Genomic DNA, 18,393 nt, shown 5'->3' with positions numbered 1-18,393 from the left:
CCTAAAACTTTCCAAAACCCAAAAAAACAAATGCAAACGGCAAAACCATCTCGTGAAGTCTCAGTGCACACGGATACGATCCTGACATTATGAGTGTGACGGCACAATGCCCACGACCGCACAATGCCCGCCCTCATCTCACGAGGGGACGATGCCCAGGGGGCCCAGCAGGCTAGTGGAGGGGCCACTGAAGTCCCAGCAACACCAGCACATGTAGCCTCAGAGCAGCTCCCCCAGAAGGAGGCAGGCGGCCTCTCTGGCTATAAGAGACCGAGCTGCTCGGATGGGATGTGCAGCCTGTGTAAGCCTCAACTGAAACACCACGAGCCTCGCCCGGAAATTCGGGGAGCAGGGTGGGCGCCAGGCCAGTGCTGGGTCAGCAGGGAAGGGGCAGAGCCCTGGGAAAGCAGGCAGGCACACAGGGAGCCCAGGGCGAGCGCAGGTTCCGGACGCTGTCCCCGCAGAGGGCCGTGAGAGGGCAGAGGCCCGGCGCCTTCCGGCTTACCCAGGCTGCAGGATCACGTCCTCATACAAGGCCTTCTGCCGACTCGACAGGCGGCATTTCAGCACGTGCTCGTACTTCTTTGTCAGCTGCTTCTCCACGTCCCTCTTAGTTCTCCTCAGGATAAAGGGCTGCGTCACCTGAAAAGGAGAGGAGTGAGCATGTCCCCTTTCCAGGATGACGTCGCCACAGCCAGCACGGCACGGCACCGCGGCCACCGCACGCACATACCCGGTGCAGCCGTATGACCACTTTGTGGTAGTAGTCCTGGTTCTCATCGTTCGGAGCCTTCAGGGGCAGGTGCAGGTAGGGCCTGGAGATGCCGGGGATGAGGAAGTGCACCATGGTCCACAGCTCCAGGAAGGTGTTGTGCAGGGGCGCGTCAATCAGGAGCAGGCGCTGCTGGCTGTGGGAGAGTGAGAGGTGACAGCGGACATGGCACCCCGGGACGGTGGCCACAGGCGCTTCCTCCGCAGACGTGTAAGGACAGGGACAACGGGCTCACAGACCCTCCGGGAAAGGGACCTGAGGCCCCCAAGCACTGAGCGAAGGGAAGGGAACCACGTAGCTGAGAAGCAGCTCGGTGTGCCCGCGACCACACGCACCCCTCCGCCAGCCAACCCAGAACCCTGAGGGGGGGACCGCGGGTCAGACCTCCTCAGGGTGAACACGGCCTCCCAATGCCTCTCGGTCATGCCCCGGACGCGCTGCATCTCGTCGATGACCAGGCACCGCCACCGCACGCGCGTGAAGGACGCGTAGCCCCTGAAGAACTGCTTGTAGGGTGCGATGCACACGTTGAAGCTGTTGGGCTCCGCCCACTCCTGCAGCACACGGACAGGCGTCACCTGCGGCAGCCCCCCGCCCCGGGCGCACGCAAGACGACGGAGCCTGGGTTTCAGGGCCTCGTCCTAAGAGCAGACAGCACTCGTGAGCACCAACTGAGAAGCTGCTCAGAGGCATTAAGGATGTTTGAGGAAACAGGTCACCACAGAGTGTCGTTGAGGGGAGCCAGCTTGCACGGACACACCCAAGCATGGAAACCATCCTGAGACGCTGCCAGGAAGGAGCGTCCACGCTGCAGCTGACTGCTTTGTAAGCTTTTGAAAAGCAAATAACCAGAAACAGGGAAACGGAAAATACATCCCAAAGTTCTCACTTTTCCAGTAAACACTACTCAACACAATAGTCTACTGATGAGGCAACCTTATCTTCAATGAAACACCGTGGCCTCTGGTCCACTTTCACTCAATCTGGTGCTAGACGGAACAGGGCGGAAAGAAGAGACCCGGCCAGCTCTGCTCCTGTGGCCACCTGCGGGTCACCTGTAGCCCTACGGACTGTTCCCATGGGAGTCACCTCACGAGTTCACAGCTCAGAACTGAGGCACATCACAAGTTCCTGTTCAGGCTTGTGGCGCTCACTGGGCCTGTGGGTGGGAGGGATGGCGCTGGAAGCAAAGCGCTGGAAGGAAAGCGGCCACGGGCCAGCGTGCGATGGGGTGTGTGTACGGGGACTCTCCTTGCCGGGGCAGGCTGTGCTTTCAAGGGGCTCCACCCCTAGGAACCTCCTGAAGGTCTAGTGTCTCACAAACAAGGGACTTTGGACAATTGCACAAATAAACACGTCTTGACATTCTGAAATCTATCTCCTGTACAGATGAAGATCACGTCTGTCCAGTTTTATTTCACATTTAAAATAAAATACCTGTCTCTTTGCTTTCAGTTCTCTATGGCTCCCAACATATAAGAGGGTTTTGAGCCCAGGGCACCAACGCTTCAGCTCGAGCTCCCACTTGAGGATGTTACAGCCTCTCACGACCACCAGATGAGGGCCCCAGTTGCCTATAAAGGAGAGAAAAGACAGAACTTTCCTCTCTAACGAAAACCACCTGTCAAGTCCGGACACTCGGTGCTGTGCTGACCAGAGATGCATGGCAGGTACACGTGGGGTGTCCCCGGGCACGATGCAGAGGTGTCGTCCCTACCACGCAACCGCCAGACCTGTGGCAGAGGGGCGGAGCCCTGACACACAGCAGGCGCTCAACAGAGTACTGAAGGGGGACTGAAGAAGGTATTTATTCAAAACCACGGTGAACCCCACCCACTGTGAGCACGGGGAAGAAGGCGCATCTGTGAGGAACAGTGCCCAGAAAGCGAAGGAAACATGCCAACGGGGCATTCGGACCCGGCCCAGAGCCGTCCCCTGGCGGCCGCCCAGTGAGGCACGCTGGCTCAGGCTCGGGCACGGTGCACATGCCCAGCCTCCGGTCAGAACACACCCAAACCACCCAAAACAGACGGTTTCAACTTCAGTCCTCCAAAAAATGTTTTAAGTTATCAGAACACACACAAGTTTCCACTTCAGTGCTACAAATGAGATGTACACCACGTTGAGACAGAAACGGCAGACTTGGAAAGGCCACGTGCAGGACACCCGGCCGTGGCCAGTACCGCTCGTGGGCAGAGCACTGCGTCCTGGGCTTACAGAAGAACCACCCAAGAGGGAAGTAAACGAGGATGCAAACAGATGCAAGAGGACAAAAACTCTTCAGAAGGCACACCCCTGAGAAGACAGGCAAATGCACCCCAGATGCGCTTCCCCCCACCGAGAACCACGATTTTTTAAAAACCAGAATTTAGAACATTGTTCCAGGTCTGGTTTTCTGCAAGGCCCTTATTCCAGATGCACTGTTGGGGTCCAGCAGGGAGCCTGCTTCTCCCTCTGCCTGCCCACTCATGCACTCTCTCTCGCTCTCTCTCTCAAATAAATAAAATCTTTTTAAAAAATAAATAAAAATTAAAAGAAAATAAAAACTGAGATTGAAGCTTTTCACACAGAGGGCAAAGAAGAGGCATTGCTAGTGATGGTGAGGGAAGGGCGCAGCAAGCCAGGGGAGAGGGAGGAAGAAGCTCCCCTGAGTCGGGGGGCAGCGGGGTAACCACCACCTTCTGCACACCCCCATCACACAGGTCTGCTGAATGTCAGCAGTTTCCACGCGACCTGTGGCAGGATGCCACCTCCCTAATTTAAGGAGTCCCCTCTGACTTCTGAAACTCCATAAAGGGGAGGAGAACGTGTTTGCTCTTCTGGTCGGGTATCCAGGAGCCCACTCAGTCTGCATCTGGAACACTCCCTTTGCAAGAGAACCAGTACAGCTAACCCATGAACAACGTGAGTATGAACCACACATGTCCAATAAGCACATGCAGATTTTTTTCAATATGTACAGTCCTGTATGTTCTCTTCCTTATGATATTCCTAATGACATTTTCTTTTCCTAGGCTGCCTTTGCTATAAGAACACACTACATAATACATAGAACATAAAAAATACGTGTTAGTTGCCTGTTCATGTTATCAGGACAGCTTCTGGTCAACAGTTAACTATCACTAATTAAGTTATGGGGAAGACAAAAGATATACGTGGATTTTTATCTGCATGGGAGGTCAGTGCCTATGACCACCACAATGTTCAAGGGTCACCTGTATGTAAGACCCTGTCCCGTGTTAGAGACACAAGGCACATGCCCTTCTACATGCCCTTAAGGGCACAGAGCAGGGGACAAGGCAAGCACCTGACCCACAGACCAAGCAGAGGGCAATGAGCAGGGGGCTGATCCCTGAACACGCCAAAACAGAGCCCATGGGGCCTGAACCAAAGAGTCGAGGGGTGAGGAAGCAGCTGGGGCGGACGGCCTGTTGCAGGGGAGGCGGGCACTCTGTCTCTGCTGCCGTCCAGCTGCCGAGCCCCAGCAAGGCCCAGACACCACTCCCTAAGGAACCCCAGCTGTGGAGCAAAGTGCTGTGAGGTGGTGGGGCCCAGCCAGCAGGCAAGGGGATACATACCGCCGCTGCCCAAGGAAGGCTGACACATGGCGAGAGCTACTGTGCACACAGGTCTTGGCTGGCAGGGGACACTGGAGTCACATAGCCCAGTCACAGCCTGGTGGGCCTCACGATGTGTTAGATTTTGAATAACAGTGAGTTGTTCGATCTCGTGTTAACTGAGAACAAGTTTTTCACTTGTTCACGCGATGAGTATTTCTTTTTTTTTTTTTAAAGATTTTATTTATTTATTTGACAGAGTTAGAGACAGCCAGCGAGAGAGGGAACACAAGCAGGGGGAGTGGGAGAGGAAGAAGCAGGCTCATAGCGAAGGAGCCTGATGTGGGGCTCGATTCCATAACGCCGGGATCACGCCCTGAGCTGAAGGCAGACGCTTAACCGCTGTGCCACCCAGGCGCCCCGCAATGAGTATTTCTAAGCTCTGTTCTTTTGGGTCTTGCACCAGAGCACAGGGCAAAGGAGCAGGAAGAAAGGCCATCTCCACCCTCAGGCCAGATACACTGCCTGCAGTCAGTCTTAGCAAGTACACACTCTTCAAAAACACAAGCTCTTACCTTCGTTGCAAGCTAGGTGGGCAAAAAAGGCAATGATCTGTACTGTTTTACCAAGCCCAGCTTCATCTGCCAATATGCCATTGAGGTTCTTCCGGTAGAGTTTGGCGAGCCAGTCCAGGCCAATCTTCTGGTAATCTCTGAGTGCACCATACAACAGAGATGGGGCGTTCAACTTCACCTGCAGCAACACAAGGGCCAAATGAGCACTTCTCAAAATAATCATCAGAAATTTTTCTGCAACGTGAAGTCAAATCAGTCAAATGGCAAGCCTACTAGTGCCCCACAGGAAAGATGTAGAGATGACAGGAGAAACAAGACCCAGTATTCGCTTTTCCTGACAACTTCTGCAGCTGGGACAGAGCTATGGAGAAGTAACAAGCCTTTTGGCGGCCTCACAGAAACACTGCCCCCACATGGCAGCTCGATGCCTCACCGTGGGGCTGACCCGGGCACTGCCCTTGGGCAGGACAGCTTCAGCCACAGCGGTCACCTCCGCGATGTCCTTTGTGTGAGGGTTCCCAATAGTCATTCTCTCTGCAGCTTTAAACTGGTCCATGATGAACAGCGAGTCTATGAGAACTACATCCTTCCGGCTCTCTCGATCACCTGGGGCCGCATCTTCCATATCTGTGAACAAGAGAAAAACAGATTTGCAGTGGTTGCAACAGGTTTGTGAGCCTATTTATCATTTATGAAAAGAAATAAAAGGAAAAAGGTTGACAGAGGCCAAATATCTCAAATGCAGTAATTTTTTTGTTTTTAGTCCACTTTATATTCCTAAGCACACTCCCCAGATCAATGGGTACAAACTCCTCTGAAACTATCACACGTAGGAGCACTCTGGGAAGCCCTCGGTGAAGATGGGGAATCTGTAAGGGACCAGGAGCTGGTATCACCCATAGACATACGAGCAACTAAGGGCTTAGCAACCACCCCTCCCCCGCCAGGAAAGGGGAAGTGACAAGCGTCTCCAAGGGCCCTCAGCTTCTCTGCTCACCGGAATCTGTGTCTAAAGATCAGAACAAGTGGAGCGAAAACAAGGAAAAACAGGCTTTTTCAGTGTGGTCTGTGTATTTGTTTACATCTAATAAAAGCAAAATAAACTCCTCAAAACTAGCAATTAAATAAACAGAGTCTACCCTGAATATATGTGCTTAAAATCTAAGTCTATAAAACAATGACTTTTATAAACCTGGAAAAAAATATTTCTACACTGCTCACAAGAGTCAAGTACTCCGATAATTGTGCCAAGTTAATAAACGAAAATAAGAAGCTGAGAATTTAACAAAACCCTATCAATACAAAATTACACATTAAACATACTTGCATCTTTTTATTTTATTTTTTGTTTTTTTAAGTAGGCTCCATGCCAAGCATGGAGCCCACGGCAGGGCTCAATCTCACAACCCTGAGATCAAGACCTGAGCTGAGATCAAGAGTCAGACACTCAACCAACTGAGCCACCCAGGTGCACCCACAAAATCACTCGCATCTTTTTCTTCCATCAGACTAAAAGGAAATGAAGGTGACTTAAACCCTGTTGTAAGCACCCTTCCTCTGCATAATTTGGCTTTTGCTTTATGGCCTGAGTTCTTTAAAGATGTCAAGACAGACCTTCTTCTTCACTCGCCTCCTCACTGTCAGGCTTAGGTTGCGGCCACTGGAAACTGGGCAGAAAAGCTCCTTCGTACAACTTCATCAAATCGATTAGGGGCAATTCAGCTGGAAAGGATGGCAGGAAGAAAAGGGGGTTAGTTTACACCAGGAGTAGCAGCCAGTGGGGAAGAAAACACAGCTGCAACCCTCCTGCAATTAGTTTTTTCCGAAAATTAACTATTGCCCCTTACTGATACCGGGTCTAAGGCACTTCCTTTATAAATATGAGAATCTCTGACATGACATGAAGAAACTCAATTTTTATTCATAAAAGAATTTTTAAAATTTCTAAAATAACTTCATAAATGAAAAATAAAAGCTATAACCTAATAAATATAATGATAAAAACACCATTGATGGGAAACAATTGGTGATAATGAAAAATAGGAAACATCACATAAAAGTCAAACAAAAATAAAGCAGAAAAATGCTATAAAAAGCACGGGAAAAAGTTGTGATCCCTTCTGCAGAAAGCACCCTAGCTGGGCTGCTCCGGTTACTTCCCCGCCTACGGAAAGCGGCAGAGACGCTGGCGGGGACTCCGACCTGCCAGAGGCACACAGTGTTCTTGGAAAGCCACACAGCAAGAACACAAACATGGCACTGAGGAGGCCACGGGGATCGGCAGAGCGGTGGAAGGAGCAGCCGCCGGGCCGCCACACACCGCCGCTGTGGGAGCAGGTGCTCCCCTCCAGACCGCGAACACGCCAGGCGCCCCGCAGCAGCCTAAGTCCACCCCGCCCCGCAAGGAGCACAGCGAGAGGCCCGTGCTTAGACAGGCAGAGCGGGCCTCTCCGGAGGTGAAGAGGCTACATCCATGGGGTGTGTGTGAGCTCCGAGGGGCGGCTGCACTCCCAACCTTAGCAAACACACCACTTACTACAACTCTTTGAAACAAACCGACCAAGCACCTAGAAATAAATCTCACAAAACACACGGGATCATAAAATGTCCTGGACACTCCTGCAGACGACCTGCGTGAACGGACGGACAGGTACACCGTGATCAGGGACCAGAGAGCTCAGCTTCGTCAAGACAAGTGTCAACTATCACCCTGGGACTCCAGGCCACGAGTCTCCACGGACGTCTGTCTAAAACTGGATGAGCGGATCCTGAGGCGGACCCAGAAGAGGCCCAAGGCGGCCAAGGCCGTCCCGAGAAGACTGAGGTGCAAGGACCCCCTCGCCAGCTCTCAGAAAGGACCACGGCGTCCGAGGACACGCAGGCGGACCAGCAGCACGATAGAGGCTGGAAAAGAGCCTGCACTCCGGAAACTCACCGGCCGTCTGAGCTGGCTGGGACCACCAGCGGCAAAGACCGGCCTCTCAAATGGCGCCAGGACAACTGGGACCCATTTTGGGGGGAAAAAAAGGAAAGAAAAGAAAAGAAACTACACTCTTACTCCTCACAAAAGACAAAAGCTATTCTTGATGGATCAGAGACACTGACGTGTGAGTAAAATAAAAAATCTGTGGACAAACAAGAAAACCGCCTCATGATCTTGAGGTAAAAAGGGGCTTTTCAAAACAAGACTGATAAATCCAACTACGCTAAAATTAAGAACGCCCGTTCATCAGAAGGTCCCATAAGGGGGATGGAAAGACACGGCACGCACAGGGAGGGGCCACTGTGACGCAAGTAATCAACAAAGAAGCCGTGTGTAGGGCACACAACGCACGCCTGCAAGCTGACGTGGAAAAGAAAGCCCAAGACCACAATGGAAAAGAGGAAGCCATGGAAGATGCCACACCTCGTCAGTCCTCAGAGAAGCGCCACCCGCAGGCACCAGGAGCCGCCATGTGCCCCACACTGGGTGGGCAGCAGCGCCCCGACGTGTGGAGCTGGGCACGAGCCCCTGCAGCCCCGGCCTGGCCACCCTCGTGCAGCGGACGGCGTGTGCGCCAGCCTGGCTCCTCCACTCCGGCACACGCATGTGTCCGCGGGCGCCAGCCACAGCAGCGCTCCCGGAGCGCGCTGAGGGCGGAACAGGGGACGACCCGAGTGCCCAGCAGCAGCCCACGAGGGAGTCTGTGACACGCTCACACCTGGAACGCGGCTCAGCAGGGAGAACTAGTGAAGCCGCAGTGACACACGACCGCCAGATGAGGCTTGGGGACAGGAGCGCCGAGAGAAGACGTGGTAAGGCCAGGGCGTGATGCCATTTAGATGCCGTCCCCCCACGAGTGCCCAGCGGTGCGCCGGGCCATGCTAAGGGGCAGGGCAACCACAGCAGAGACAATGAGCCACTAGGGCAGGTCACCGGCTAGCATGCGGCGATCAGGCACTTGGTCCCACACCGCGCGGTGTGGCCGTGATGCCGGCGCTTGAGGTATCTCCCATGTTTTTCACACGTTCTTTTGTGCCTATTCAACATTTCCTAAGAGCATCTCCAGCAAGACGCTCGTAGCCTACCTTCTTTGGCTAAATTGGACAGCTCTGCCTGGTGGTCCACGGCCCCCTCATTTGCTTCTTCCTCTTCGATGGTCTCCTCCTCGTCTTCCACTGAAACGGTCACCATCAGACATCAGGGACACAGACCTCACAGCATCTTCTCAACTGCTCATGAAACACTAGCAGGCTCCAACACTGTCTTGCACAGCTACGAGAGAACTTAACTAGTTCTTTTTGTCTCTCAGGTTAAATCTGGAAGTGCGGGTTTCCTAAGTGAGCAGGGTGTGAAACACAGCCTGGTTCTTCACACGACGGACCTACTCCAGCAGAACACGGAATGATGTCAAACTTCTTACCCACCTGCTGACCCCACAGCAGGAAAAACCCAGGAGCAGGCTGTCCGGGGTCACGACAACTTTGTCATCGCTCACGTCAGCAGCCCCAGCCACTGCTTGGCATGCCACTCCCTCAGCTTGCTGCCCGTCCTGTGCAACTACCACCTCACACCAGGTTGGCCCCGTACCCTGTACCTCACTTCCAACAGGGACATGGCTCTGGGTGAGAAGAACCTACCGGCAACCTGAGGCAGAGCTGGCCCAGCTACGGCCCACCCCCTGTCTGACCACAAGCCCTCACCCCCTGGGGCCCTGCCACCAGACTACACCGTCTCTCCCGCCAGCCTCCACCCTTCCCTGCTGGCTCCTCCCCGCAAACCAACATCTACGTGTAGTCCTGCACTCTCCCTCCTCCATAGTCTGGCTCGTTTCTGCAGACCCCCTCCGCACTCCCAAGGCGCCTGGCCCCCAGTGATACAAGTCACCGGGCCACCGGGCACCCTGACAGCACTGAGCAAGCCCACCCTGCAGACGGCAAGAGAGTACCAGGCAACAGACCTTCATCGTCAGTCAGAGACGTGCTAGCTTTCCTCTTCCTTCCAGACAATCCTGACTCCTGAAAGAGAGAAGAAAATCTGCAAACACAGAATGGGAAGCCAAAGCAGAAATGTCTACTTGACGTGCTCCCGCGAAGATGGTGGCGAGCCTGGGACAAACATGCCGGCCTCCACCGCCACCAGGCACAGAAAAGGTGCCGGGCAGCAGGCAGATGGAACTAAACCCCATCACCGCGTCTTCCCGTGTCCCCAGACCAGCACCCTGTGGGAGCCTAATACTAAGAACCAGGCTTCTTCCCCAGAGTAAACCGACTCTATAGCGGAAGGGAACACTACGGACGATGTACACGTCTCTCCAGGCAAAAGGCACTCCGCTTTATCAGGCACCGTCTCTTCTCCACCGTTTCCCTCTCTCACCTAGTACAGCAGCAGTCCTCGACTTACCAGGAAAGCTTCTGGCATCGCATCAAGTCCCTTAGGCCTCGCCTCTTTTCCTAGAGACAAGGAACATGATTCACTTTCCCTGAAGCTGTCTGTGTGGTCGCGCCCCACTGGCACCTCCTCACGGGAGGAAGAGAGCAAGCGTGAGCTCCGCCTCCTTCCTTCTGGGAACCGGGGTGGCAACACAACACCAGCCCACACCCTGTGCCTACAAAGTTCTCCTGCAGCTCTCCACGTCTCCCATCTGGAGAGGGATTGGGGAGCTAGATGGCAATGTGCATCTTCTGTGATCTCTACGATCTACGGTTGTAGCACCCTGAGCAGAGTCCACTGCTCTGCCTCCATTTCCGCACCAATAGAATGAGGAACATCAGCATGCCCCCTGCCTCCCGCCCAGGGACAGCAGCTTCTGCCAGTGCCTGCCATGCATCACAGTGTCCAATGATGGGGCAGTGGCTTCAGAGTGCTATGGAGGCCATGCACCAACCACAGAGGTGCTCACGAGGGGAAAACGCCTGGGGGACTTCATCTCAGTGTCCGGCACTGGCCACAGGGGACAGGCTCAGAACCTCCATCCCAAGAGTGCCCCAAAGCTGATCAGCGAGCCTGGGGGTGCTAACTCGTGCCAGCAAAGCTCGGAGAGCTGAGATACGCAGCTACGGCAGCTAATGGGGGGAAGTGTAGCGTCAGGCAGAGCATGAGCTCAGACCGACGAGCAAGTGTCCAGGGCGCCAGCATGGCGGCCAGCTGCAGGCACGCAGGGCGGCCAAAGTGCCGTCAGAAACGCGAAGGCTTTTAACACGTGTCCTACCTCTCCTAGGAACCTTCTGTAAAGTTAAGGCCTTTTTCCTTTTTTCTTCCAATTCTACTTGTAGTTTTATCTCCACAACCTGAGTACGAAGAGTGGAACAAAGATGTCGTTAAGGACGGAGACCATGGACACTGGGCACGTAACAACATTAAAACTCACACACGGAGTCTGAAAGCACAGCTGTCCCAGTGCCATTTCAAGTCACTTCAGAAGGAAGCTCTTGTCAGGGTGCCTGAGCCCCGGAGGGGGCGGTGGGCGGACGTGCAGAGGAACAGCTGCCCTCCGTGCCGGCGCTCACACCGATGGCAACGCTGGAAGGCCCTCGCGAACCTCGTGGCCACGGAGCACAAACACGGGCACGGGAAGAACCGCAGACCCACAGCCCTTTATCGGTGACGCCGCGGGCGCGACCTGCCTGGCTTTCCGTGTCACTCACTCAGGCACATTCAGAAGGCACGGTCCCTGTTTTCAGGACCCCATTTAAATTTCAGGATTTACCTGTTCAATATTTGACCAAAAACACTCTATTTCTCTGGCGGTCGAGGCAGCGATTCGTCTCAGTCGGTTCTGCTCCTCTTTCCTTCCCCTCTCCTCACGAAGCTTCTTTTCCTCATGGTGCCGCACCACAGTCCTGATGAGCTAGGAAATGAACGGCCGCGGACTTGACACCGCACTGCCGCAGGGGCACCGAGCTCCTCACGACAAGAACACAGATTCGCAGCGAGACGCGCCTTCGTCTGCTCTGAGGGCGCACGAGACATGCCCACACCAGCAAAAACCACTGCCAACACCCTGCTTGACTGTCTACAAAGTGTTACTTTATCAAATACACTTATTTTTCTCCAAAAAGTATACCATGTTGTGTTACAATCTTCCTCCTCATTTGACACGTGATTAACACCTTCTCATCAGAGTAACACTCTCCATAGACACCACTCGCTCTGCATGAATGCGGAAAGATGCATTTAACTGCTAGGCACGAAAACTGTCGTTTTCAAAGCTTTTCCTTTAAATCCCAAACCGTCTTCCAGATCCGTGCTGTTATAGCCTACCAGCAGTCCTCAAAAAGGTGCTGAGAAGGAACTTGGGAACAGACACACTGTGAGCCTGAGCATGCCCGGCTGCAGGCCCCCACGTAGGGGGAGAAGCTCGCTGGGGGCCCATCGGACACTGTCGATGGACCCCCTTCCACAGACGCCTCGGGGCCTCATCCTGGCACAAAGCCTCCTGCTCAGGGTCTACAGTTTCTCGCAGGAGAGGGGCAGCACTTGCTGCGGTCCACCCAGTGTCCACAGCTCGGGACCACCCTCCTTCATGAGAAGAGCGTGCCCAGCAGCAATCGGGTTGTCCCGGATTCCATGACTCTGATTTAAGATCCCTGACACTCAGACTCCACTGCTTCCAAAGCTCCTGTACGCTCTCTAACCAGCCTCTGTAGGAAAAGCAGAGGTCAGGGGAGGGAGGTGGACAGCAGGACACACGAGACCGCGCCCCAGGCCTGAGAGCACAGGAAATGAAAGGACAGCAGCTCTGCCCTTAAGAACAAACGGTGGTGCAGTAACGTGAGAGAAGCAGGGCCCAGAGCCATTTACATGTGCATGAGGACAGCTGCCTCGTACTCTGAGACCTAAGGTTTCTGGAACGCTGACCCTTTCCACATTCCCAGCCATGGCAGTGCCATCTGGGAGAGGCTCCCCAGGACTGGGTGTCTGCTTTGGGACCAGTTAGGAGGAAACCAATCCTCAGCCAGAACTGGGGGGACGTGGGACAGAAGACCAGGTAGTGAAGGTCAATGCGCAGCCTGAAGGCCCAGGACGGGCCCCCACACTGCCCAGCAGCCAAACAGCCTCTCTGCCCCCTCCTAACCCTGAGCCTCCTCGGCTCCCACATCACCAGGGTGTGGGTCTGGGGGCCGCAGGCATTCCAACCACCAGGAGAGTCTGGCAGGAAGAACTGAAATGCCATACTGGGGCTGCAGCCAGGCGGACGGGTCTGCCCCCGCGGTCCAGCCGGGGCTCGCGAGTGCGCCACGGCAGCACAGCTACTCCCTGGACAGTGCCGCGGCACTCTTCACGTCTAAAAGCCAAAGCTCTCGGAAGGGGTCCGGATACTCCCACGTACGGCAGCGCGAGCAAGCGCTCGCCTGAGAACCGCCACTGACGTGCCTCGCTTACCTTCCTGGCCGCAGCCACCTTCCACCTCCTCTCCTGGGCGAAGTCTGCGGCCATCCACTGCATCTCCTCCAGCACGTAGTCCCAGTGCGACTTGGGGCGCGGGGCCTCCTGCAGCTTGGGCAACCGCCTGAGGGACCACAGGCCTTCTTTCCTCAAATCTGCTATCCGCTGATGGATCTGGTTTTCCTGCAAGGAGCACAGGGGTAGGGGCGTGTCCCCCACGTCATTATTAAGTGCATCCCACTAATTTAGACCCCAAATTCATGAAGCCTCACTAACAAAGACAGGACTGGACACAAAGGTCGAAAGTTGCCCTAGGGGGGCGCCTGGGTGGCACAGCGGTTAAGCATCTGCCTTCGGCTCAGGGCGTGATCCCGGCGTTGTGGGATCGAGCCCCACATCAGGCTCCTCCGTTATGAGCCTGCTTCTTCCTCTCCCACTCCCCCTGCTTGTGTTCTTTCTCTCACTGGCTGTCTCTATCTCTGTCGAATAAATAAATAAAATCTTTAAAAAAAAAAAAAAAAAAAAAAAAGAAAGTTGCCCTAGAGGTCAGCAGGCACGCCACCCTCCCCAGAAGCAGGGGAAGCAACGGCCGTGCCCCGTCTCCAAAGCACAGACGGACACACAGGCCAATGTTCACACCAGAGCACTTCCACGGGGAACGACACATGCCTGGCCCTTGCTCCAAAACCACAGGGAAGGGGAGGGACAGATCACCTACGACTGGCCACACGCTATCACTGAGTGAATACCGACAACAGGGAATGCGGGGGCTGTGACATCCTGCCAATCCCGGTATGTTTAATTGCCCTCGTGAAGTTTAAACAACCGCTCAGTCGCCACAAACGGCAAGCGCTAACTAGGTACCAGGCCACGGCCACGCTGGCCTCCCCCGCTGCCTGCAACGAGTGCCGCCTGTGGTATCAGCACAGAAAGGACGCTCCCCCGACAAGCCCCCTTCCACCAGGGCAGGTGAAGCTTCCAGTCATAACCCTGGTTTCTAACTGATCAGAAACCATGTCTGACTGTCCTCACCCTCGAGCGCTCGGTTTTAAACTGCATCCTTTGCAGAAATTGAAATCAAATGAGCTTCACAAACGAGAACACACCTGACAACCTTCTTGGCATTCTCAGCGTGCTTACCAGTGCTATCTGTTCTGCCAGCTTATCCTGAGAGCTGTCTTGGGGCGGGGCGGCATTCTGAGCTGGGCTCTGTGGTTTTGGGGGCGCTGACACGGCTGCCCCCGGGGACCGGGAGGTGACCGGAGACAGTGACTTATTGGCTGCCGAGGAGGGTCTATTCCCTGCAGAGACCCGTGCCGGAGATGGGCCCGAGCCGCTGGCAGGAGCTATGGACGAGGTAGAAGAGGCCGCTGGCGGGGGCCGCTGACCAGGTTGGGCAGGGTCCACGGGTGGTCTTGTCGACGCCACCGTCTGGCAGGCAGAAAACAGGCCAGCAGTGAACAGGTGCACCCCTCGAGCAGCCCCCCTCGTGCAGCCACACGGCAGAGACCCTGTCGCCCACAGAGGTGAGCACAGGGGAGCCCCTCCCGCGGTGGTGCAGAGGAGTCAGGCGCACACAGCACACGAATACCCGTCCAACCGTGCCCACAAGGGTAACGCATCCCTTCACTCCACAAAGCCGCGCCAGGAGCACATCACAGACTCGGCTTTCGTATGTCGTCTTATCCCATGGGAGACTTTTCTTCTGTTTTTTTTTTTTTTTGCTTTCTGTAGTTGTGTCTCCTGTTTAAATTATTTTTTAGAATTTGTAATTGTATAAGCTTCTTCTTAACTGAAAAATACCAAATACTCATCTTGTACCTTTTCTTTGAAAAGTTGAGTACCAGTTCCATGCCCCTCTCCCGGCAGGCAGTCTGTACCTCAGAGTGTGTCAAACTAGAGGAACCCCTCCCACCCTGATGAAGACAAAGCTGAACTCCTCAAGGAATTCTGGGGGGAAGCAGAGAGCAGGGAAGGCAAGATGCTACCCACAACCTAAGAGGCACGTCTATAACCTGGAACCCAGGGAAGACGCTGACGGAAACACTCTCTGTACCCAGGCAGGGTGCGGTCCCTGTCTCCATCTCACCTAGCCTCTCCCCAGTGCGGCCGGCCGCACGCTCTTGGAGAGAAAGCTCTAGTGGCACCTGGCCACGGCCCTCGTCTCCGGGCTCCGGGGCTGCTTGGCATCAACAGCAGAGCTCAGTGACTGTGGCAGAAACCGCATGGCCCACAGGCCTGATGTGTTTTCACGTCCCCTCTTTGTGACCCTTCACAGGAAAAGTCTGTCAGCCCTACCCAATCTAGGAGGGACAGGTTTCCATGGGTTTTGTAAAGAGCTGATCCTTCCAACAAGGGCAGGTAAAGGAATCCAAGCAAAACCCTGGTGCTGCCTGAAGTCAGCCGTGTGGCTCAATGAGACCAAGTACTGGAAGAGACTCGTTTCCATAAAAATTTAACAAAAGCGGTGGTGGGCCCCGGGTACGCACAGAGCATCCACGCGGACCTGCACAAAAGGATCCAGTATCTGTCAAGGTGCAGCTCACAGCTCCTCCAGACACTGGCCGAGTGATCCTGCCAAGACCCTCTCAGGTCTTTTTAGGATAAAATGGGGATAATAAAGATTCCATATCCTAGGATTGCCAGGTAGAGAAAATAAAACAATGCCAATAAAGTCGCCCCACAGCACCCAATGCCCAGCTGGTGGTGAACGCAAAGCAAATAAGACTGCTGTTACCCCGTCACCATACAAGGTCAAACCACACTGTCAATCTCAAATAACCATAAAGCACTTGAACGGAAAGTCCATGTTCATGAGGGAAGCAGCAAGACAGAGGGGCAGCCTCCCCAGGCTACTTAATCGTACAGGCTAAGACACTTCTCTGAGAACACCATCTCCGTCTCTCTGGGCCCCCCGTGGTTCACACTCACTTTCAGGGACTCACTGCTCCTTAGGAACGGCGAGCAGCTCCCTGCACACTTTTCAAGAAAAGTGTCTGGGCAACAGCGATCAGTAGGGAGGAGGGGAATCATACTACAAACCCAGGGAACTAAGGCCTCACACCTTCGCAGAGTGCAGAGCACCCAGAAGGGGAAGGCGCCTGTGGGGGGCGCCCAGCAGCCGGATGGGCGTGGGTAAGCCTCACTAGTGGCTGGCAGTAGCCATGCAGCCTAGAGAGAAGCCCCCGCACTCACACTGCCCCCCTCGCGCACTGGTGGGAGGGAGCCTGCCACCCGCCCTGCATCACTGGACACATCAGCCGGGACAACGGCCATGACACCCTCTGCACGGCCGCCGAACCACAAGCAGCAAGTAATCCCGTGCTGTGCTGGCGTAAATGTGTACATTTCTGCAGTGTAACTGCAGCTACAGAGCTGCATAAAAGAATGCCGAGTGACCTGCTGGTAGGAGGGAGGGCGGTGCCACGCCACGCAGCGCACACCTCGGCTTTCGTTCCGTTTCTAACCAACAGGACAGGCGCCCACCGAGTACCTGCGGCTGGGACGGGAGCTGGGCGGCCTGCATCTGAGCCTTCCCAGGCATCGGGGCGTGCAGGGCCTGCGGCACGGGCTGCGGCGGCGGCGCGGGCAGCTGGCTGGGCGGGGGCACGGGGACAGGGGCGTTTGGCTGCTGCGTCTTCGCCGGCACCTGCAGCTGTGCGTGAGGCTCCGCCACCTGCGGCTGCTGAGAGAAGTGCAGTGCTGGCGGGAGGGGCGCGCTGGGGAGGCCGGCCGGGGGCAGCCTGCCAGGGAGCTGCGGCGGCGGGGTGTGCAGGCTGGCGGCGTTCTGCACCGGAGGCCCCGTGGACGGGTCGTACTGCTGCTGGCTTTGCTTCTGTCCGGCGAGCTGAGCGGCCTGAGGGGCAGGAGGCATTCCTCCTGCAAGACAGGAACAGCCCCAGCAGCGCTGAGTTTGGAGCCCGGAGCATCGTACACGCGGCACAGTTCACATCCCGGTGCTTGTCACAGACCCGTTACTCAGAGCCATCACACACTCCAACGCGGAAACTTCTATTACGTTACCTCTAACATTAGAAACGAGCACACAAAAAAGGATAGAAAGGCGCTTGACCCCTGCAAGCTAGCATCAAGCAGAACAGGTATGGTAACCAGTACCCCAACTGCAGCAGCAACCGAGGAGCACGCAGGCGCGCGGAGGAGAAGAGCCTGAGGACAGGAGGGGCGCGGCTCCCTCGGGGAGAGCGCACGCCTGCACAGGCTCTCTCGCTGGCCGTATCCCAGCCCCAGAAACCACCCTGACTGCGCTGCCGCAACCGCACGGGTCTCGGCCGGGTGCTGGGCTGCGAGGCCTCTCTGTGCACAAGCTCGTTCTGAGCTAGAAGAGCCAGTGCTGGCGCTGGGCCTTACCTTGAGCTGTCGGCATTAGCTGCTGAAGAGGAACCCCTGCATTCGCCCCCGGGTGCTGGAAAACTGCCCCCTGGTGGCCCACTTCAAGCCGAGGCCGCTTAGACTGCTCTAGAATAATTTTCAGAAAAGGTGCAGTTTGATGTAAAAACAAAACCACAGAAGTAGCAGAAAAAACATGTGCCAGTGTTTTTATAGTCTTTGAACATGGAGGCCCTTCCATATGTGAACCAAAATCCAGGAGGTTGATAAACATCATTTCTTTCCATTAAATTTTCACGAGGGTAAGCAGCAGCCTCGTACAAAAGCAAAGGCGAGTGACACCCCAGGAGACCGCGGTGTCTGCAGCACGTGTGCAGGAGAGAGGCTGGCAGGGCCACCATGTGGAAAAGCTCTTCCAAGCTCCCGTGAGAAGTGCCAGCAAAACCAGACACACAGAATGGGCAAAGCGCGTAGATGGCTGAGCAGAGGGCGTCACAACACAGCAAGCTACCGAGCAAGCGCACCACAACTGAAGAGCTGCACAGCACGACAGACAACGTGTGTTCCCCCAGCATCAACCAAGACCAGAGGAGTGATCATGCTTCATCCACAGGCCAAAACGTGAGAGCACCAGAAACCGCAGATGGGACTGAAGAAGGGCTGGCCCTTCTGTGGGGCCACATGCGTCCCCCATGCGCTCTGACCGAGCACTTCCATTTCTAGGAGCTTCTCCCTGAGATACAGTGACAAATATGTCAAAAAAAAAAAAAAAAA

At 55.1% G+C, this 18,393-nt stretch overlaps 1 protein-coding gene across 1 annotated transcript in view; it reads right to left on the bottom strand.

Annotated features, from left to right (window-relative positions):
- Positions 1-18,393, bottom strand: part of LOC103678900 (E1A-binding protein p400) — a 109,300-nt gene that overhangs the window by 64,512 nt on the left and 26,395 nt on the right. The window contains exons 5-20 of the mRNA XM_040620056.1: positions 17,641-17,748; positions 16,766-17,151; positions 14,413-14,703; positions 13,270-13,455; positions 11,594-11,734; positions 11,096-11,174; positions 10,288-10,337; positions 9,845-9,902; positions 8,973-9,062; positions 6,519-6,626; positions 5,338-5,531; positions 4,905-5,082; positions 2,210-2,346; positions 1,157-1,326; positions 734-908; positions 506-642 (exon numbers count right to left, since the gene is read on the bottom strand). Of these exons, the coding sequence (XP_040475990.1) occupies positions 506-642; positions 734-908; positions 1,157-1,326; positions 2,210-2,346; positions 4,905-5,082; positions 5,338-5,531; positions 6,519-6,626; positions 8,973-9,062; positions 9,845-9,902; positions 10,288-10,337; positions 11,096-11,174; positions 11,594-11,734; positions 13,270-13,455; positions 14,413-14,703; positions 16,766-17,151; positions 17,641-17,748 (2,488 nt within the window). The remainder of the gene's footprint in view (positions 1-505; positions 643-733; positions 909-1,156; positions 1,327-2,209; positions 2,347-4,904; positions 5,083-5,337; positions 5,532-6,518; positions 6,627-8,972; positions 9,063-9,844; positions 9,903-10,287; positions 10,338-11,095; positions 11,175-11,593; positions 11,735-13,269; positions 13,456-14,412; positions 14,704-16,765; positions 17,152-17,640; positions 17,749-18,393) is intronic.

Source organism: Ursus maritimus, unplaced genomic scaffold (assembly GCF_017311325.1).
Source record: "Ursus maritimus isolate PB19 unplaced genomic scaffold, ASM1731132v1 scaffold_33, whole genome shotgun sequence".
NCBI classification, from domain to species: Eukaryota; Metazoa; Chordata; class Mammalia; order Carnivora; family Ursidae; genus Ursus; species Ursus maritimus.
The sequence above is the reverse complement of the archived record's forward strand: the minus strand, read 5'-3'. Positions and strand labels throughout refer to the sequence as shown.